The 22,628-nt window shown below is 41.6% G+C and overlaps 1 protein-coding gene across 1 annotated transcript in view; it reads right to left on the bottom strand.

The window, feature by feature from the left end:
* ruvbl1 (RuvB-like AAA ATPase 1) overlaps positions 1-22,628 on the bottom strand; it is an 89,436-nt gene that overhangs the window by 43,138 nt on the left and 23,670 nt on the right. Inside the window, exons 4-8 of the mRNA XM_063068245.1 lie at positions 17,042-17,193; positions 12,946-13,035; positions 11,179-11,328; positions 3,721-3,784; positions 1,324-1,522 (exon numbers count right to left, since the gene is read on the bottom strand). Of these exons, the coding sequence (XP_062924315.1) occupies positions 1,324-1,522; positions 3,721-3,784; positions 11,179-11,328; positions 12,946-13,035; positions 17,042-17,193 (655 nt within the window). The remainder of the gene's footprint in view (positions 1-1,323; positions 1,523-3,720; positions 3,785-11,178; positions 11,329-12,945; positions 13,036-17,041; positions 17,194-22,628) is intronic.

The raw sequence follows: 22,628 nt of genomic DNA on the forward strand, positions 1-22,628 counted from the left end.
GCTTACTCAAGTCAATAGGCTGTGAGCTGAAGGTTTATTGCATGAATTGGTGGGAGGAATCTTTAATGGAATATTTATAGTGAGTTACAGGACCGTAGGTACAATCTTTTAGAGATGATGTACTGTATTTGGTGAGTACATTAACTATCCTACTTTGTTATCTGTAAAGGAGCAGACTCCTGGCAAAATTTCATTCACCCCCAACCTCCCACTGCAACCCCCAACTTAACATCGCAGAGAGAAGGATTCTGTGCAAAGCTGCAGAGGATTGTAAATGCAGCCAGCTCCAGCATGGGAATAGCCTCCCCACCATCAACACCTTCAAAAGCCAGTGCCTCAAGAATGCGGCACCCATCATGAAGGATCCACGCCATCCAGGACATGCCCTAGTTACTACCGTCAGGGCTGAGGTATAGGAGGCTGAAAACAAACGCTCAATGATTCAGGAACAGCTTCTTCCCTTCTGCCCTCAGATTTCTGAATGGATGACGAACACTGCCTCACTTTTTGCATTGAATTGCACTGTACTGCCACTGGACAACAAATTTCATGACACATATTAGTGATAATAAATGATTTTGACAACTTTTAGCTAAGTGTTGTAGATCACCATTGTGCTTGCTCGTGCTTCTTCAAAACACCCATTAACAAGTAACCCAGGGCCTAAACCAGAGGTTCCCCACCTGTTTTATGCCAGGAGCTTTGCCGTTAACCAAGAGGTCCATGGACTCCAGGTTGGGAACCCCAGGCCGAAGCTGATAAACCTGAGCTGCAAATTCAAATATTATCATGGCAGCTATAGAAGTTAAGCTCAGCTATTCAAACAAATGTGCAATAAAGAGTGATCATGGTTATGGTAATTGGTGAAGTGGACCCCAAAATTATTGGATTGTCATAAATCTCATTCATTTTCACTAACACCGTTCAGGGAAGCAAAGAGTCACAATGGCCCAGTCTAGTCCATTAAGTCCACATGTTCCTTGCTGTGTCTATGTAGGACTAATTTTGACAACTGTTTCAGAATAATTAACAGATGTAGGTACAGATTGAGCAAGAGAAGCTAGCACATGGAAGTGATCAAGAAACAACTGAGTGTACTTTCTCAACTGCTCTTAGTTTTAATTTTACCCATAGCAGATAGCCCGGGGTTGAATCTTGACTCCAACAGCCCTAATTTTCTTTCCATTGATTCAAAGCAAAACTGGTAGTTTCTAGAACAGGCATATTACCAGTCAAACAATGAAAATAAATATCTATCCCCTTTTATTTCCAAATAACTTAATGAAACTATGAATAATAAAGTACATTTTGCAGTTTTCTTACCGAATAATGCAGTTTCCTCTGTTTGTAGCAAAAATAACAATGGGGGCAATGCTGGATTCAAGCGCCCGGTGCAAGTAAGTGAAGCACTCAATGTCAAGCATAGGCACTTCATCAATGAAGAGGACCCCTGGAACCAACTCGGCGATTCCTTGATCGATGTACTTATTAACAACCTTATTAATTTCAGCCCGTAGTTTGTCTGCAATATGAAAGTTAACTTTTAATTTCAGGAAGAAAGAACCAAGACCATTGTTTAGTCTTCTTTGTATAGCCATGGTTGAGTGATAAACCATCAGGAACTACTTTCGCATGTCCCTCAATGGTATTGTGGAAGAATATGTGCATAAAATACTACCACTATTTTGTTATTGGACACTGCAAGCACCTTGGGTGGCATGGATGAGTGGGGCTGAAGGGCTTATCTCTGTGCTGTAACTCTAAGATTCTATGCATCCTGCCGATCTCAGAATATGACAGGCTATTAGAACGCCACAGAGCTCCTCACCTTGCAAAAACATCAAGAGCTTACATAATTGCAAAGTCAATGAAAATCCAGGGTAGAATATGCACTTAGATCAGGGGCTCGCAACCTTCTTTACTGCCCTGGACCAATACCATTCAGCAAGGGGTCTGTCAAACACAGGTTGAGAAGACCTGATTTAGATAATTGTGTTTTGTGACGAAAAAGTACTCAAGTTATTAATGCTTAGTAACACACACAAAAGTTGCTGGTGAACGCAGCAGGCCAGGCAGCATCTCTAGGAAGAGGTGCAGTCGACGTTTCAGGCCGAGACCCTTCGTCAGGACTAACTGAAGGAAGAGTGAGTAAGGGATTTGAAAGTTGGAGGGGGAGGGGGAGATTAATGCTTAGTGGTGATTTTAGCCCTTAAACAAAGAGACAGAAATCAACCCGGCGGGTAGTTAAATTTGGAAAACAAGCTGTAGGTACGGAGTTGAATTATTTGCTGAAAGATTCAGGTTGGTGATTCAGTGGGCAATGAAATGACAAATGATGCCTCGTACTAACTCCTGTTAAGTGTTGATATATTGAACAATTAAACAACATAGTATACCATTAAGAGAACAGAAGCAGCAAAGAGAAATCCAGGAAGGAATCTGAGAACAGTATTAGATTTGTCAGTTTCAATGCTGAGAAAATATGCAGAAGCAAGTTAAAAAAGCAAACAGAAAGCTCATTAAATACCAGAATGGTAGAGTGCAGGCCAGAAAGGTCATAGAGAGGCTTTATTAGGCAGAGGATGCATTCATCGGCATCAGCTATCATTTGAGTGAACTACATCCAATCTGGTCCTCATATTGCAGTGGAACACTAATGTAGGCCAAGAAAGCAGAAAGGGAGGAGATAAATGGAGTCCATACTAGTGTGTCCAAAGTGCAAAGTAATAGCTTCACAGGGAAGACTAGAAGGCCAAAATACTATAAAATAGATGTGGACAGAGTCGAGGCCTGACCTAAAACATCCATACACAATAGTAAATAGTTGACAATCATCACCAGAAAGATTAAAAGTTAGAAGGTACACAGACGTGCACATGTTCTCCCCTTTCGGCACACTAAATATTTTATCACAAGTGGTTACTGAAGCGGAAACTATAACATCTCTAAAAGGGAATTAGATAAGTATTTGAAAAGGAGAAGAATAAAAGGATACACGGTAAAGGGATTAGAGTAAATTGCTTCAGCTGAAGTGTGAACACTGCCACAGGCGCAATGGGACAAGTGATTTCCTTCTGTGCTGGAGCTTGTGATTCTAATATTACTTCAAAGTAAGTTAGCCCAGTAGGATGAAAATTTAAATTAGTGTGAAGTATTTTTAAAATTGATATATTAATATAAATTCTTTACTCAAAGCAAGTTAAAGATTTGGAAATAATCTATCAAGCAAACTAAAAACTCAGATTTTAAAAGGCATTCCAAACATGAGGTATAAGCTTTGATGGACTCAGTAGCCCCTCCTTACTCACTGTTCTTATTCCTGATGCTTGAAGGAAATGCATGTTGACGTGTGCTTTTAATACTTTAACAGCACATTTACGTACAACCACTGCACCATTACTTGGCTTAGACAAATTTAGAATTTTCCTGCAGTCTTTAAATGAGTGCACTTCGACATCAGCACTTGAGAGAGAGAGCAAAAAATCTGTAGTGTTAATATATAGATTACTGTCACAGATAATAGATTTTCCAATTTCCCCTTAAAATTTGAAAAAGAGATAATTCTGGGGAAATCTGTTTACATCAGAATCTATGAAGTCACGAAGGACTGCATGTCCTTAATCTGAAAGCTGTAAAGCACTGTATGTTATCTAAGGATTCTCAAGAGAACTGTATTCACAAGCTTAGAGCAGTGTTCAGAATCTGTTGTATTAAACACACCTGTGATTTCTGTCTTCTTTGGTTTCATTAGCTGACCCATCATGGACAGGATATCTTGGCCACCCTGGATAATCAAAATTAAGAACAGAGATCAATTTGGCTGAGACTGGAACAGCAGAATTAAACCATCCAACCCATCAAGTCTGCTCCACTATTCCATCATAGTTGATTTATTATCCCCCTCAACCCCATTCTCCTGCCTTCTCCCCGCAACATCCCCTTTAAATATACCTAATGACTTAAATCCTCATTCTACTTAGACGTAGGAGCAGAATCAGGCCACTTGGCTCATCGATTTTACATTGCCATTCCATCATCGCCGATTTATTATCCATCTCAACATCATTCTCCTGCCTTCTTCCTATAACCTTTGATACCTCAACTAACCAAGAACCTCTCCTTTAAATATACTCAATGACTTGACCTCAAGAACCACCTGGGGCAATGAATTCCACAGATTCACCATGCTCTGGCTAAAGAAATTCCTCTCATCTGCATTCTAAATGGACACCTCTCTATTCTGAGGCTGTGCCCTCTGATCTTAGACTCATCCACTATAGGAAATAATTTCTCTACATCCACTGTTTCTAGGTCTTTCAATCTTCGATAGGTTTCAAAGAGAACCCCTCATTCCTCTAAACTCCAGTGAGTATGGCCCAGAGCCATCAAACACTCCTCATATTCCTTTTCTACCAAAGTGCATGACCATACACTTTCGTATACTATATTCCACCTGCCACTTCTTTGTTCATTCTCCCAATCTGTCAAAGCCCTTCTGCAAACTCTCTGCTTTCTCTTACACTACCTGCCCCTTGACCCATCTTTGTATCATCTGCAATCATGGCCACAAAGCCAGCAACTCTGTCATTCAAATTGTTGAAATATAATGTAAAAAGAAGCAGTCACAATACTGATCGCTGTGGAATACCACTCGTCACCAGCAGGCAATCCTTTATTCCGACTCTTTGCTTCCTGTCAATCAGCCAATCTTCTATTCATGCTCATATCTTTGCAGTAATACCATGGGCTCTTATCTTGTTAAGCAACCTTATGTGCGGTACCTTGTCAACGGCCTTCTGAATATCCAAGTAAACAACATCCACTGATTCTCCTTTGTCTATAATGCTTGTTATTTCCTCAAAAAATTCCAAAGATTTGTCAGGCAGGATTTCCCCTTAAGGATACCATGCTGCCTGTATCATGTGCCTTCAAGTACCCCGAAACCTTATCTTTAATAATGGGCTTCAACATCCTTCCAACCACTGAAGTCAGGCTAACTGGCCTGTAATTTCCTTTCTTTTCCCTCCCTCTCTTCTTGAACAGTGGAGTGACATTTGCAATTTCCAATTCTCCAGAACCATTCCAGAATCTACGATACTTGAAAGATCATTACGAATGTCTCCACAATCTCTTTAGCTACCTCTTACAGAACTCTGGGGTGTCGTTCATCTAGTCCAGGAGACTTATCTACTTTGAGACCTTTCAGCTTCCCAAGCACCTTCTCCTAAGTAATAGCAACTACACTTGCTTCTGACCCCTGAATTTCTGGTATACTGCTAGTGTCTTCCATAATGAAGACTGATGCAAACACATATTAAGTTTGTCTGCCACTTCTTTGTCCCCCATTACTACTTTTCCAGCATCATTTTCCAATGATCCAACATCCAATTTTGCTTCTTTTACTTTTCATATAATCAGAAAAAAATATTTTGGTATCTTCTTTGATATCACTGGCTAGCTTACCTTCATATTTCATCTTTTCTCTTTTAAGTTGCCCTCTATTGGTTTTTGAAATCTTCCCAATCCTCTAACTTCCCACTAATTTTTGCTATATTATACGCACTCTCTTTTGCTACATGCTGTTTTTGACTTCCCTTGTCAGCCATGGTTGCCTAATCCTCCCTTTATAATACTTCTGCATCTTTCCTGCACTTTCTGAATTTCTCCCAGAAATAACCATTGCTGTTCTGCTGTCATCCTTGCTGGTGCCCCCTTCTAATCAACTTTGGCCAGCTCCTCAGCAATTTTCTTTACTCCACTGATATACTGATACATCTGACTTCATCTTCTCCCTCTCAAACTGCAGGGTGAAATGCAAGATGTATAAAACAAATTAGCCTTTGCTTGGGACTTTACAAGGCATTAATCAGATTGTATATGAAGTAGTTGAGGGCAGTTTTGGGACTCTTATCTAAGAAAGAATGTGCCGGCATTGGAGAGGGTCCAGAGGAAGTTCACAAGAATGATTCCAGGAGTCAAAGAGCTAACATATGATGAGTGTTTGATGGCTGTGGACTCGTAGTAACTGGAGTTAAGAAAAATTAAGGGGGGGGGGTGGAATCTCATTGAAAACTATCAAATATTGAAAGGGCCACTGAGTGCATAAGGAGAGGATGTTTCCTATAGTGAGCTTGTCCAAGACTAGATGTCGCAGCCTCAGTATGTCCTTTAGAACAGAGGAGGAATTTCTTCAGTCAGAGGGTGGCGAATCTGTGGAATTCAGTGCCACAGATGACTGTGGATGCAATGTCATTGGATATATTTAAAGCAGAGGTTGATAGGTTCTTGATCAGTCATGGCGTCAAAGAATTAAATGAGAAGGCAAGAGAATGGGATTGAGAGGGATGATAAGTCGGCCATGATAGAAAGGCGGAGCAGACTCAGTGGGCAAGTGGCCTATTTCTGCCCCTATATCTGGGTTCCTGGATCACTGGGGCCTTTTCTGGGGGAGGTACGACCTGTACAAAAAGGACAGGTTACACCTGAACCCAAAGGGGTTCAATATCCCAGCAGGCAGGTTTAATAGAACTGTTTGGGAGGGTTTAAACTAATTTGGCAGAGGGATGGGAACCAGAGTGAAGGGGAAAAAAAGAAATAAATCAAAGATAGCATGCAACAGAGATGATAGAAAGGACAGGCAGGAGATGAGGCATAATCACAGCCAGTGGGATGAGTTTCAGGACAATAGAGGCATGGTGCAGTTATAACAGAAAGCAACAAATACTGGACTGAAAATGTTATATTTGAATGCACACAGCATAAGAAATAAAATGGATGATCTTGAAATTCAGCTACAGGTTGGCAAGTATGACATTGTGGCCATCTCTGAAACTTGGCTAAAGGATGGCTGCCATTGAGAATTGAATGTCTAAGGATATACGGTGTATCAGAAAGATAGGTTAGTAGGCACAGGGGGTGGTGCAGCCCTGTGTATTAAATCATCAGAAGGGAATGACTTAGGATTGGAAGGTGTAGAGTCTCTATGGGTTGAGTTAAGATATGGCAAGTGTGAAAGGACCCTAATGGCAGTTGTATACAGGCCTCCAAACAGCAGCCAGGATATGGATTACCAATTACAGCAGGAGATAGCAAAGGTGTGTCAGAAAGGCAATGCCATAATAATTGTTGGGGATTTTAACATGAAAGTGGATTGGGAAAACCAGGTCCGTACTGGACCTCAAAAGAGAGAATTTGTAGAATGTCTAAGGGTTGGCTTTTTAGCATAGCTTGTTGTTGAGCTCACTAGGGATCGGCTATGCTGGATGGGGTGTTGTGCAATGATCCAGAGGTGATAAGAGAGTTTAAGGTTAAGGAACCCTTAGGGAACAGTGATCGCAATATGGTTGAGTTCACTTTGAAATTTGAGAAGGAGAAATTAAGTTCCAATGTGTCAGTATTTCAGTGGAATAAAGGAAATTACAATGGCATGAGAGGGGAACTGGCCAAGGTTGACTGGAAAGAGACACTAGCAGGAAGGACAGCAGAGCAGCAACGGCTGGAGTTTCTGTGAAAAATGAGGGAAGTACAACACACATATATTCTAAATAAGAACACTACCGTGCCTGACAAGTGAAGTCAAAGCCAAAGTAAAAGCAAAAGAGAGGGCATACAAGGAAGCCAAAGCCAGTGGGAAGAAAGAGGATTGGGAAGCTTGCAGAAGGAAACTAAGAAGGTTATTAGGAAGGAAAAGATGAATTATGAAAAGAAGCTGGCAACTAATATCAAAGAAGATATTAAAAGCTTTTTTAAAGTATGTAAGGGAGAAAGAGTGTTGAGGTTAGATATGGGACCAATAGAAAATGACGCTGGAGATATTGTAATGAAAGACGCAGAGATGGCAGAGGAACTGAATGTGTATTTTGCATTAGTCTTCACAATGGAAGACAACTGCAGTATACCGGACATTCAAGAGTGCCAGTGCAGTGAAAATTACGACTGAGAAGGTGCTCAGGAAGCTTAATGGTCTGAGGGTGGATAAATCTCCTGAAGCTGATAGAATGCACCCTTGGGTTCTGAAGGAAATAGCTGGAGAGATTGTGGAGGCATTAACAATGATCTTTCAACAATCGATGAGATTCTGGCATTGTACTGGATGACTGGAAAATAGCAAATGTTACTCCGCTATTTAAGAAGGGTGGGAGGCAGCAGAAAGGAAAGTACAGACCTGTTACCTGACATCAGTGGCTGGGAAGTTGTTGAAATCGATTGTTAGGGATGAGATTACGGAGTACCTGCAGGTACATGACTAGATAGGCCAAAGCCAGCATGGTTTCCTGAAAGGAAAATCGTGCCTGACTAACCAACTGCAATTTTTTGAGGAAATTACAAGCAGGGTAGACAAAGGAGGTGCAGTTGATGTGGTGTACTTGGATTTTCAGAAGGCCTTTGACAAAGTGCTGCACATGAGGCTGCTTAGCAAAATAACAGCCCATGGAATTACAGGGAAGTTACTAGCATGGGTGGAGCATTGGCTGATCGGCAGAAAACAGAGATGGGAATAAAGGGATCCTATTCTGGCTGGCTGCCAGTTACCTGTGGAGTTCCACAGGGGTCAGTGTTGGGACAGCTGCTTTTTCTGATGTATGTCAATGATTTGGACTATGGGATGAAAGGATTTGTGACTAAATTTGCCGATGATACAAAAATAGGTGGAGGAGCACGTAGTGTTGAGAAAACAGAGTACCTGCAGACAGACTTGGATAGTTTAGGGGAATGGGCAAAGAAGTGGCAAATGAAATATAATGTTTGAAAGTGTATGGTCATGCACTTTGGTGGAGGAAATAAATGGGCAGACTATTATTTAGATGGGGAGAGAATCCAAAATGCAGAGATGCAAAGGGACTTGGGAGCCCTTGTGCAGGATACCCTAAAGGTTAACCTCCAAGTTGAGTTGGTGGTGCAGAAGGCATTCATTTCTAGAGGTATCGTATATAAGAGCAGGGATATGATGTTTTGAGGGTCTATAAGGCACTTATGAGACCACAATTAGAGTATTGTGTGCAGTTTTGGGTTCCTCATTTTAGAAGGGATATACTGACATCAGAGAGGGTTCAGAAAAGATTCACGGGAATGATTCCAGGAACGGAAGGGTTACCGTATCGGAATGTCTGGCAGCTTTTGGGTGCATTTGAAGCAGAGATAGATTAAGTTTTTGATTAGCCAGGGTGTCAAAGGGTATGGGGAGAAGGCAGGGAAGTGGGGATGACTGGAAGGATTGGATCAGCCCATGATTGAATGGCAAGCAGACTCAATGGGCCGAATGGCCTACTTCCATTCCTATATCTTACGGTCTTATATTTTTCGTCCTCTGGAAATATATGAAGATATATATATTTGAGTCATTGATTAATCAGGTCACTTAATTGGGACAGAACGTTGCCAAACAGCTTCTAACTAGCATCAGTCACAAACACGTGTGGCCCTTAGACTGTGCTTACAGTGAACAGATTTATAAACAGTGATAGTTGCATGTGCTTGTGATCAAAAAGTCGTGACTATTGTCACCGATAGTTGGCGAGAAATAAGCAGTAAGACAATTCGGAACTGTTCTGCTCAGTAACAGCTGAAAGTGAAAATGAAAGGATTTCACCACTTCAATAAGGTAGGAATTATGAAGGTGCCTGAATTTAGGAATTATGCACTTGTTGTCTGCGCTGATTTTGTTCACTGCATATACTGGATGAATTTCTCAATCGATAACTTAGGAAGTAATACAGTTTTCTAGTAATATGTACTATTGTTAGTGTACTAATTGGTATGTATTTCATTTAAATACATAATTTGTTACTCAGTTTGTCTTTTTTTATATGTTGGAAGATTAAGAATTTAAAGGTTTCACTCTAACATTGTTTACGTAACTGAAAATTTCCATACCTGACATTACAATACAATACAAAATAATACTTCATTTAATTATTCTTAGATGACAAGTTGAACAGGTGAACTGGTTTGAATGCCCTCACCAGTTTACCCAAAGCAGACACATGTGGAACACCCTCCCAGGGGTGGCATTAGGGGCGTTAAGGAAACTTAATGATAGAAAAATGAGGACTACGTAGGAGAGAAGGGTTAGATTGATCTTGGAGCAGGGTAAATGGTCAGCACAACAGCATGTGCTGAAAGGCCTGTACTGTGCAGTAGTATTCTATTTTCCATAATATAGAGTGCTGATGTTAATCTAGGGGGTGGCAGTTTGATTCAGTTTCATTCTGGTCTTCAGGTTAGAACAGAGACACAAGAGAATGCAGGTACTGGAACCGTGCATTGGGTGGGAGAAGGAAATTGTTGTTTCTGTGTCCTTCAGCAGATTGTTTGCTGCTTTAGGTTAGAAGATTCTGGGTTAATACTGCACACTGGGATGAGACCATATTCTATCCTCATACTTAGATATTTTACCTTGGTGGTGCTACCATTTGAGCGGCATGTTAAATTCAGATTCTTATTGCCTATTTGGATATAAATTATCTCACAGGCACCGTACAAAAAAAGTCAGGGGGCTTTTTAGAACTCAAGTTGGCAGTCTTCTGTCAAGCAATGTTCCCAAAATTTGATCAACCTTCTTAGCAGGCTCGCAGTTTTCTGATTTTATACTTATTTAGAGATGCAACACGGAACAGACCCGAATGATCCAACAAGCTGCACCACCCAGCAACCCACCTATTTAACCCTAGCCTAATCACAGGCCAATTTACAATGACCAATTAACCTACTAACTGGTACATCAATGGACTGTGGGAGGAAACCAGAGTACCCTAGTACTCATGGCAAGAACATACAAACTCCATAGGGATGGCGTCGGGATTGAACTCTGAATGCCTGTAATAGCTTTGTGCTAAGCACCACACTAATCTGGCGCCCCTTTACTAAAAGCACAAAATTCTAAGGAAATTCCTCCCAGCCCACCCTTCTTGTCCTGGCTTCTGCTCCCTTCCTTTCCCGTCCTGATGACTGCTGACTGTTTATTCCCCTTCATAGACTTGCTGAGTTTCTCCAACATTTTGTGTGTGTTTCCCCAAGGAAAATCAACTGCTTATGTGAAAGCACTTCAGCCCTATTTTGATGCACAAACACCCACCCACATTTGCAATAACTGCAATGAATTTATTACTGCAAACATTTTCAGGTTGCACATTAGAGAACCCCACCTCAAGTGAATCTGAATAATGTTATGCTTATTACCTGTGGTCTTGCATTGGCAATATCTAGATCATGCAATGTCACGTCCTGTATGATTTCTTTCTTCTTGTGAACATCGCCCTTTGGCAGTGGAACATACTCTTCAGCTTCAAGGTCAAATTCCGTGGCATATGTATCACACCTGCCTTGCCTCTGTGATGTCCGAGGAGGGGTGCAGTGGGGGGGGTGGGGGAATACAACAGGTGCACTATCAACTCTCTTTCCAAATAAGATTCAAAGAAAGGCAGCTGGGGAGGCCCCAATGCACAATTATGGGATTGACAGGCCTTTGTCAACAGACTGCAACTGTCTCCCTTGTTTTTGGCAAGCAAAGGCAGCCCACCTGTCCACCTCGATTCTTGCCAAAAGCAACTTAACTTTCCAGCAAATTGGTCTTTTTCACCGTACCTCTAAATTTGCTATTCTTACTAAAGGATCCCATACAACAGATAACATTAACCACAGTTCAGTAAACATGTTAGGGTCACTTTGCAGCTGGATGGCTCAGCATGTGTTAACTTGTGCTGATAAAATGCTTAGCAACTTTTCATAATCATTTAAAGCTCTCATGGATAGAACCTACTGACTTAGTAATGAATAGATTAAAGGATCAACACACTAGATTACTGCATTTCTTTTTGCCAATTTTCTCCCTTCTTGTCTCCCTATATTTCAACTGCAGCCTATTGGAATATAGGCTCCACTTGCACTGGTAAACACAAACGATTCTGCATATGCTGGAAATCCAAGACTCTTGAAGGATCTTGGCCTGAAACTTTGACTTTTTATTCCTCTCCATAGATGCTGCCCGACCTGCTGAGTGCATGCAGAATTTTGAGTGTTACTCCACTTGTAGTGGTGACCCTTTAGCAAACACCTTTCATGTATTAATACCAGACAGTGCACACCGGCAGACTATCGTGTTAAGATTGCAAGCAAGCTCTCTTTTGCAGCTGTGCTCTACATACTTGTACATCAAGGATCACCATATTAATGGCAAGGAACCTGGCTGATTTTCCTCCCTCTCTGGGGAAGCAAGACTAAATTTAGAATCCCTAATGATCTGTTCCCAAGATCAGGCAGTGAAGCTGATATTTCAACTTACCCATTCTATCATCACTACACCATCAAGGATTGTCTTGTTTTATTTTAAATAAACTAAATTTAACATTAATTGCTGGAATTGTTAGCATTTTAGAATCTTCTCAGCCGGCTGTGTTTTACAGATCAACAGTCCAGGAAGGACATGGCTGTAAACTGTATAAGTTTCAAGCACCTAAACAACAGTTAGAATCATTCTGTTTTGTTTATATTTAAGATACATTTAGGGGCAAACAGTAATCCAATAACAGAAGTTAATTGTCAGTGTTTAACACAGATTTGGAAGTGAAGTGCAGCTACTGTCTCACATCCTTTTAGCACTACTTCAAGCAATTCTCACTGTTTCTTTCGCATTTCCAGTAAAGAAAAGGTTTCTCATTTATTTTGCTTGGAATTGAACTACAATGCTCTTAAAGCCCTTCATGTCCAAACAAAGTTAAGCAGAAGCAGTGTATTAGTTTTATTAAACATTCATAGACACATAAATGAATACCTACAGCTTGTACACAACTTTCAAACTCCCCACAGGTTTTTAATCCTCTGACATTTTCACAAAACCTATTCAACATTTAAAATGTGGAATTTTCCCTCCTATAATAAACTACCTAGAATGAAGTTGCATAGAAGCTGTGTTAACAACTTGATCCGGTTAAAATTTGGAAAATTTACCTTCACGGCTCCGCTATTTGCTTCAATATAAATCACATCTCCAACTTCAACGCGCTCCTTCTGTAGACTCTCATAGATACTGGGATCAAGCTGAAAGGCACCACACATAACACTATTACACAAAAGAGAGTCGCTGAAGATTAAAACAAAATGTGCAAAAATGCTCGCCATGGTTAACCATGCACAAAACTCAACCTGATCAACTGGATGGTTAGATATGCAGAGTCTTTTTCCCCCATGGTTGGTGCATCAGAACAAGAGTGCATAGGTTTAAGGTGTAGAGGAGTTTTAAAAAGAGATTTGAAGGTAGATTATATTTTTATACACACACACACACACACACACAGGGATTGGCTGATATTTCCAACCAGAGGAAATGGTACAGAGGAATAACAGAGAGAGTTGTACAATATGGCAACAGGCCCTTTGGCCCAACTTGTCCATGCCAACCCTCACTAATCCTATTTTCCCACATTAGAATATTATTGCTCTTCTCCCTTCCTATCCAAGAACCTGGCTAAATGTCTCTTAAACATTGTTAACAGTATGTCTTCACTACTTCCTGACAGACTGGATGTTCCTTATAAACACCATCCAGTGGGGGGAGGGGGGACTTTAACATCAGACTCCCTTTAAATCTTTCCCCTCATCTTAAACCTTTACCCTCTGATGTTGGACTCCCTGTCCCAACAAAGAAAAAGATTAGCTATTCTATCAATGCCCCTCAATTCTGTAAACCTCTAAAAGGTCACCCTCAGCCTCCCTCATTCCATTGAGAATAAACTCAGCCCTCCAGGGTCTCCTTATTATTATAGTCCTCCATTTAAAGCAACATCCTGGTAAATCACTTTGCCACTCTTTCTAAAGCTTTCACATCCTTTCTATAGTTCTGAGAAAAGTACACAATACTCCAAGTGTGGTCTAACCAGTAGCTGAAATACAAAATTCCAAGTTTTATTCTCAATGTCTCAGCCTGTGAAGGCAAGCATGCTGAATGTCCACTTTGCTACCCTATCAAAGTGTGCTGCCATTTTCTGGAAGCGGTTATCTTGCACCCAAGCCCCTCTGTACATCAACACTTCTGCCTCTATTTACTGTACATGTCCTGTTAACATGTTGGGACATCAAATATATTATTGCACACTTGTTTGGATTAAATTCCAGTTCAGCTCCTCTCAACTTTCCATTTAGTTTGTGTCTCGCTTTATCTTTTCACAGCGTTCTTCACTGCCCATGACCCCACCGATTCTTTTGTGTCATTAGCAAACCTACGAATCAGTCCACCTACATCAGTACTGATCCCTGTGGTATACCACTGGTTACAGGGTTTCAGTCAGTAAAACATCCTTCAACTGTTACCTCAACCTCCTACCACCAAGTCAATTTTGGTTTCAGTTTGCCAAAACACCTTAGATACCATGTATCCTAACATTCTGGATCAGACAGCCTTGTGGGACTTTGTCAAAAGCACTGAAGTCCACGTAAATATAACCACACTGTTATAAGTTATTCCCTCAAAAATCTTCAGATTCACGAGGCAGGAATCCCCCTGCAAAGAAACGAATGTTGACTCCTCCTGATCAGTCCATCTTTTCAAGTGAACAAATTCTGTCTCTTAGATTTTTTTTTCTGGTAATTTCCCCACTATTGATCCAAGGCTGAGCTGCCTGTAGTTTCCTGGTAGTATCTCGACTGTCCTTTTTGAATGTATTATTTATCCTCCAGTTCTCTGTACTTTCACCTCTGGCTAATGAAGGTGCAAATATCTTTTTTAGTGCCCCAACGATCTCTTTCACTTCATGTAGTACCCTAGAATAGATCCTATCAGGACCTGGAGGTTTATCCACCATAATATGCAGAAATATTGCTAACATTTACTCTTTGCTAATAAACACATGTTTCAGAACATCCATGTACTTCCTCATCCTCCACTTTCCCCTCCCTGGCGAAGATGAAGCAGTGTTCATTGTGGCCCTCACTCATAACCCCCTAGCTCCATACACTGAATATCCTTGCAGACCTTGAGACAAGCACCTCTTTCTTTCCTACCTCTTTGCTTTGAATAGACCCATAAAAGACTTTAGGATTTCCCTTATTCTTATTTGATAAGGTAATTTAATAGCCTCTTCTTGCCTGCCTAATTTCTTCCTTTTTCCTATATGTCATATAAGACAGTAGAAAATAAATGTAAATACAGGCGACTCCTGTGTTACAGAGAGTTCAGAGAAAATAGCATTATTACAGAGCTTAGGAGGGATAATGGCACCTAATAGCCACTCCTTTGCTTGCATCTTCAGAAACAGCTCTATTTCCCCCTTTAATATCTTTATTTTTCCTGATTAGGGTTCTTTTGAAGACCCTGACCTGGAGTTACACACAGGCTTCGGTTCTTTGCGAGAATGGGACCTGCTCTCGGAGTTCCATGACTGGCCGTTATTTGACATGCCAAGGGTTTGGTCTGAGAGTCTCGATCGTGTTCGGAAACGTAAGATCTCAGGGTTCTGGAGATGGGCGGATCGAGGGTTAGTGTCATGGCAGGAGACTTGTGTGTCATTGGGAAGGCCGGAAAATCTTTCGCCGTGGGCCCGAAGACCCAAGGTCTTTGCGATCTTTGGACACAGAGTTCAAAAAAAGTAATGAAACTGACTTTTAACATCGTAAACCAGCGGGTTGTTGTTATGACTCCCGCTCACTGTGAAAATAGGGGACACCTCCCTCTCCCTTGCCAGGGAGAGAAAACCCGTGGGTTGTCGAATGTCTGATGAAATGCGAAGCCTTTGGGGTGACTTTCGTCTGTGTCTTTGCTATCGCTTAGCTCATGCCTGTGCTCAGTAGCGGGTGCGCTTTTTTTTTGCCATGGGGAGGGGGGGAATTGTTGCTCGCCGCTGCATACGTGCGTGGGGGGGGGGCTTCGGGGTTCTCACATTTAACTTCCATTCATCCTTTGGGGCACTTCTCTGTTTTTGTGGATGTTTGCGAAGAAAAAGCATTTCAGGATGTATCTTGTACATTTCTCTGACATTAAATTTGACCTTTGAACCTTTGAGTGAAGTCATGTCATCTACACAAATCAAGAAACAAAAGCTGAAAAGTACTTACCTTCCCATCCCCAAATAAAATTATGCGAGAGCATATTTTATTTTGTATCTCAAAATCTTGGGTGGTGGTTTGGGCATTCTGCAAGGGCATTTTCTTGTAACCTGAACAGTTGTAATGCTGGGGTTGCCAGTACTTGATGCTTGTTTCCTTCTATTTCTCAATTCCTTTGTAAAACAAAGTTCCTTAATCTTACTGTCTTTGATTCTTACCCTTATAGGTATAAGTGACCTCTGAGCTACAAATGTATTTATCAGACTTACAGTGAAATGTGCAATTTGCATTAACAGCTAACACACCTAAGGGTGTGTTGCAGCAGCCTGCAGATGGCACATGTTCCAGCGCCAACATAGCATGCCCACCATGCTCTGCAGAACCAATATATCAGAATATACGAAGCAACAACAGCAAAACATACTCCATTCCTTCCCCCCTCCCATCCTGTCCCCAAATACATCCTATGATCCTCAAAAACTATATTACAAAAAACACAACTATGCCTGAGCTGCAACCTTGACAGAGACTAACGCTGAGCATCATATTGACTGGATCTTACTACCTTGACTTTAAAATGCTCAGTTGTAATTTTTTCCTTAGCAGCTGCATCCAATCAGCCCACCTCCAATTTGAGACTGCACTATGTTTAAGTGTTTCCCTGTAGGCAAGGCTTAGAAGGATACGGACGTAATGCAGGCAAACAGAATGGTGCATGTGGGCCAAAAGTTTGGTACGTATACGGTGGGCCGAAGGGCCCAATTCTGTGCGCAAGACTCCGTGACAAGCAACTTATAGCCAAGTTTGAAAAGACAAAAATAGCATTCTGAGGGCCAGTCTGAAATTTTTGAATGGCTGTCAAATAGCTTAGTGACATTATTCAAAGGAATTTCTCTGAAATTCTTTGCTGATTGCTGGAAAATGTTGAATGGTCTCTTCTTTGAATGTTATTATCCCTTGCCAAAACAGAAGGACTATCAACACAATCACGAACAATTTTCCATACCTTCAGTTGTTTTGTGCCCTTTGCTGTCTTTAACCCAATGATAACGTGGCTGACTGTCTTTCCATAACCACCCATGGGATTTTCAGTCTCACAAGGGGTCAGTTCTGTGACCTCGCCTTCATAAACTTCCTTTGTCTCTTTAATCCTTAGGCCTGAAAAAACATGAGAAACATTTAGAGCAGACAATAAATCACGAACATGTTGGGTGGGAGAAGAAAACAAGAAAATAGATGCCTTTGCAAATGTTTCATATAATTACAGTGTTTTCACTTCAAAGGTTTCTCTCCAGTGCTCACGGCAGCCACCCCATCTGGCTCTAATATAACAACTGTTGCCACCATGCTCTGTCCAGTGAGGGGCTGGTTTTGAATCAAGTCAAGTCTACTGTCATGTGCACTAGTTCAGTGAGGTACAGGTACAATGAAAAACTTGCCTGAAGCAGCATCAGTCATATAGGTAGGTTCAGACAACATACAACACAAATTATACAAGAGAGTGAAGAAAAAAAGACTGCAAAAACAAGACGTCAGTGCAAAATAAAACACCAACAGAGACAAGATCATAGAGAAAGTCAGTAGAATTTCGTAAATGAGTTAGGACTAGAATTGTGCAGGTCAGTTTGAGAACACAATGACTGTAGGAAAGTAGCTGTTCCTGAATTTGGTGGTGAGGGACTTCAGGGTTCTGTACCTCCTGCCCAATTGGAGCAGTGAGAAGAAGGCATAACCTGGACGGTGGGGGACCTCAAAGATAGAATCTGGGTCCTTGAAGTAGTGCCTCCTGTAGACGCTGTCAATGGTGGGGGGAACTGCTTTAACTATTTTCTGCAGTCTGTGACTACATAGATCTGAAGCAATCTATTTATTTAGAGACTCAGCTCGGAGTAGGCCCTCCTGGCCCTTTGAGCGACGTCACCCAGCAGCCCAAGAGAACTCCTGATTTAACACTAACCTAACCACGGGACAATTTACAATGACCAATTAACCTAGTAACTGGTACGTTTTTGGATTATGGGCGGAAACCAGAGAACCCGGAGAAAACCAATGTGTTCCACGGGGTGGTCGAAAGGTTCAAAGGAACATCTAAACAAGCCTGATGCATTTTGGAAACAAGTCCTGTGGACTGATGAAGTTAAAATAGAACGTTTTGGCTGCAATGAGCAAAGGTATGTTTAGAGAAAAAAGGGTGCAGAAAGTGGCACGGGGAACATTTACTGGTAGAGGGAAGAACGAATTAAATTAAATACCAACAAATTCTGGAAGCAAACATCACACCGTCTGTAAAAAAGCTGAAGATGAAAAGAGGATGGCTTCTACAACAGGATAATGATCCTAAACACACCTCAAAATCCATAATGGACTACCTCAAGAGGCGCAAGCTGAAGGTTTTGCCATGGCCCTCACAGTCCCCTGACCTAAACATCATCGAAAATCTGTGGATAGACCTCAAAAGAGCAGTGCATGCAAGATGGCCCAAGAATCTCACAGAACTAGAAGCCTTTTGCAAGGAAGAATGGGTGAAAATCCCCCAAACAAGAATTGAAAGACTCTTAGCTGGCTACAAAAAGTGTTTACAAGCTGTGATACTTGCCAAAGGGGGTGTTACTAAGTACTGCCATGCAGGGTGCCCAAACTTTTGCTTTGGGCCCTTTTCCTTTTTTGTTACTGTGAAACTGTAAAAGATGGAAATAAAAAAGTTTTCTTGCTTAAAATATTAAAGAAAAGTGTCATCTTTAACTTTATGCCTTTTGGAAATCAGTTATCTTTTACTCGCCTAGCTATTCACAGAAACAGAAATTTTGACCAGGGTGCCCAATCTTTTGCATGCCACTGTATATTTGACAAGCCATGAGCCACAGAGATATAGACCCAATGCCAGACGACTGGACTTGGTAGGGCCATTTATTTTTGACCAGTATAGACATGGGCCAAATGGTTTCCAGTATTGTGAATATCTTATGATGCACGAGCTCTTCACTTCAAACCAGGCACTGAAAGCATTTCATTGGCACCAACGTAAAAACAGCTCATCTGTTTCTAATGTGCTATTATTAAATCAACTTAACTTTTACTCAAAAAAGATGCAATTCCAAATGAAGATTGACAGGATTATTTGGAGAAGCTAAACTGCAAATGGGTTGGCAAATTAACTAAACCTCAAGACATTTCATCATTAAAGTCTCCGCTTAAATACAGAGTTTGGTGAGACCAAACACAATTTTGATCTTTGGGGCTCTGTGTTCAGTTACCAGTAAGTGAATCAATAGTGTTTCGAGAAAAGACAACTACATTATTCATTTCTGAGTGTTTTATTTCCTAAAAATATTTCATCATAGCTAATAATTCAAACACTTGGCTGACATGCAAGATGGGTGACCCAAAACGGTTCTCAACTTTGAAATAAAGAGACAAAAACAAAAAAAAATCTTCTTTGAGGTCCTTGTAGTTTTCCCAAGATGCCTGGCAAGGTATCGGGTGACACATGTACTTCAGCACATTGAGTATGTGTGCTTCACGTCTCAAATTGCTTTCGTGCAGATACAAGTTCTCAATGCATGCCACAGCACATTCTAATCTTATGACTTTTCCTCTAACTCCATCTACCAAATTCATACTAGTTATGGTTGGAGTCTGACATAGAACCTGAGGAAATTTAGCCGCTATCAATGGAAGGAGCAGAATAATGAATACAAGATTCATTTCTAAATAGGTATTTATTTTGCAATTGTATTCCAAAATGCATTCAAAACAAACAGAAGTAACCAAGAAACAACATAAACAAATGTCAGTCCATGGCTGCCTCTTCTGCCATGAGGAGAGCACTCTCAAGTTGGAGGAGTAATAGTTCCATTTTGGTAGCCTCCAACGTAATGGCATTAACATCGATTTCTCCAAGTTTTGCTATTTCTGGTATTTTCTCCTCCGTCCTGATCAAAAAGGCACAATAGCGCCTTTACTTCCTGCAGAGCATCAAGAAAGCTCACCTCTGTCCCAGGATACTGATGGACTTTTACCGCTGTACCACTGAGAGCATACTCACCAACTGCAATTCAGTGTGGTATGGTAATTGTCCCGTATCAGACCGCAAAGCACTCCAGCATGTGGTAAAAACTGCCCAGCGGATTATCGGCACCTAATTGCCCACCATTGAGAACATCTACCATAAACGCTGCCTGGGCAGGGTGAAAAGCATTATCAAGGATGCATCTCACCCTAACTATGGACTTTTTACTCTCCTCCCATTGGTAGGCGTTACAGGAGCCTCCGCTCCCGCACCAGCAGGCACAGGAAGAGCTTCTTCCCTGAGGCTGTGACCCTGCTGAACCTCTCATCACAGCGCTAAGCAGTATTGCACCCATATTGTACTGTCTCAGTACTTTTATATTTGTGTGCTGTAGCACTTACTTTTTATTTGCAGTTATTTTGTAAATAACACTATTCTTTGCATTTCTGGTTAGATGCTTACTGCATTTCATTGGCTTTGTATTTGTGCTTGGAACAATGACAATAAAGTTGAATCTAATCTAATCTAATTTTTCCCCTTCCCCTTCTTCTATTCCTCACTCTGGCCTCCTACCTACTCTCCTCAGCTGCCTATCACCTCCCTTGGGTTCCCTTTTCTCCGGCATTTTACCTTTTCCACCTATCCACTCCCAGGTTCTTCCCTCTTTCCCCACACACCTGGCTTCATCAATAAACCTTTAAGCTTATACTCCTACCCCTCCCCCCTTCTTATGCTGGCTTCTGCTCCCTTCCTTTCCAGTCCAGGTGAATGATCTTGGCTTAAAACTGTAGCCCCCTGGTAAGCCTCCGGCTCACTCAGCTCGCTTTCGTCTAGGGGGAGCAGCCTTCAGCCCTGCCAAACTGGGTAATCAAGTTTGTGTGGATGCTGTGTGATGTACCCCACCCTGCCAAATAAGAGACAATACACCATATGCGATTAAATGAATACACTTTATAGATCTTACTGGAACTCTAATTAAGAGATAAAATATAAAAGGAAAATAAAAGGTGCCAGTCTTATCAAAGTTCAACCACATCGTGCACAACCGTTGAAGCTCAATGAACGGGGTCTTCTTTCCACCATGCGATTGCTTCCGACCCCCTGGACCCGCCACCTGGGACCAACCATGGTGGTCGACCAAAGCACATCCAGCACATCCTTCCTCTTCGGTTCTCCTCCCCAAATCCCAGGGCCTCAGACTCCCGCTCGGGGTCCGTTCTGTCGCCCAGCTTACAGCATCGCGTCTCCTCTCTCTGTCCCCATCGCACCTTCTGCCTTCAAAGCCCACGAAAACAGTAGCTTACAGACACATAAGAAAGAACATCTATCCCAATTGGTTAGCAAATTAATACAATTCTCTTATCGGTAATATAACCCAAACAAGCCGCTAGCGAGAGAACCACTGTCTCAGCAGTTAACATCACAGAGAAGCCATTTTATTCACCTTAGCAGTAACATAAAAGAAGAAACCCCTTATAGAACATTGACTCTTTATTCATTTCCACAGATGCTGTCTGACCTGCTGTGTTCTTCCAGCATTTTGTGTATTCTTCAAGAAACAATATTTTCCTGGGATGAGCATTAATAATGCAATCAGTAATTAGGGACAATAGTGATGAAGTCCCTACACTATCACTGAATACATGCTTATCTGTCCAAATTGATGTGTAGCAACATGGATAGAAAAACACAGAAAACATATAAAACCTACAGCACAATACAGGCCCTTCAGCCCACAGAGTCGTGCTAAACATGTCCCTACCTTAGAAATTACTAGGCTTACCCATAGCCCTCTATTTTTTCTAAGCTTCATGTACCTATCCAAAAGTATCCGCCTCCATCACCATTGCCGGCAGCCCATTCCACGCACTCACCACTCTCTGCGTAAAAAACTTACCCCTGACATCTCCTCTGTACCTACTCCCCAGCACATTAAACCTGTGTCCTCTTGTGGCAACCATTTCAGCCCTGGGAAAAAGCCTCTGATTATCCACATGATCATTGCCTCTCATCATCTTATACACCTCTATCAGGTCACCATTCATCCTCCGTCGCTCCAAGGAGAAAAGGCCCAGTTCACTCAACCTGTTTTCATAAGGCATGCTCCCCAATCCAGGCAACATCCTTGTAAATCTCCTCTGCACCCTTTCTATGGTTTCCATATCCTTCCTGTAGTGAGGCGACCAGAACTGAGCACAGTACTCCAAGTGGGGTCTGACCAGGGTCCTATATAGCTGCAACATTACCTCTCGGCTCCTAAATTCATTTCCATGATTGATGAAGGCCAATAAACCGTATGCCTTCTTAACCACAGAGTCAACCTGCACAGCTGCTTTGAGTATCCTATGGACTCGGACCCCAAGATCCCTCTGATCCTCCACACTGCCAAGAGTCTTACCATTAATACTATATTCTGCCATCATATTTGACCTACCAAAATGAACCACTTCACACTTATCTGGGTTGAACTCCATCTGCCACTTCTCAGCCCAGTTTTGCATCCTATCAATGTCCTGCTGTAACCTCTGACAGCCTTCCACACTACCCACAACACCTCCAACCTTTGTGTCATCAGCAAACTTAC

This window comes from Mobula hypostoma, chromosome 15, assembly GCF_963921235.1.
Source record: "Mobula hypostoma chromosome 15, sMobHyp1.1, whole genome shotgun sequence".
Classification (NCBI taxonomy): Eukaryota; Metazoa; Chordata; class Chondrichthyes; order Myliobatiformes; family Myliobatidae; genus Mobula; species Mobula hypostoma.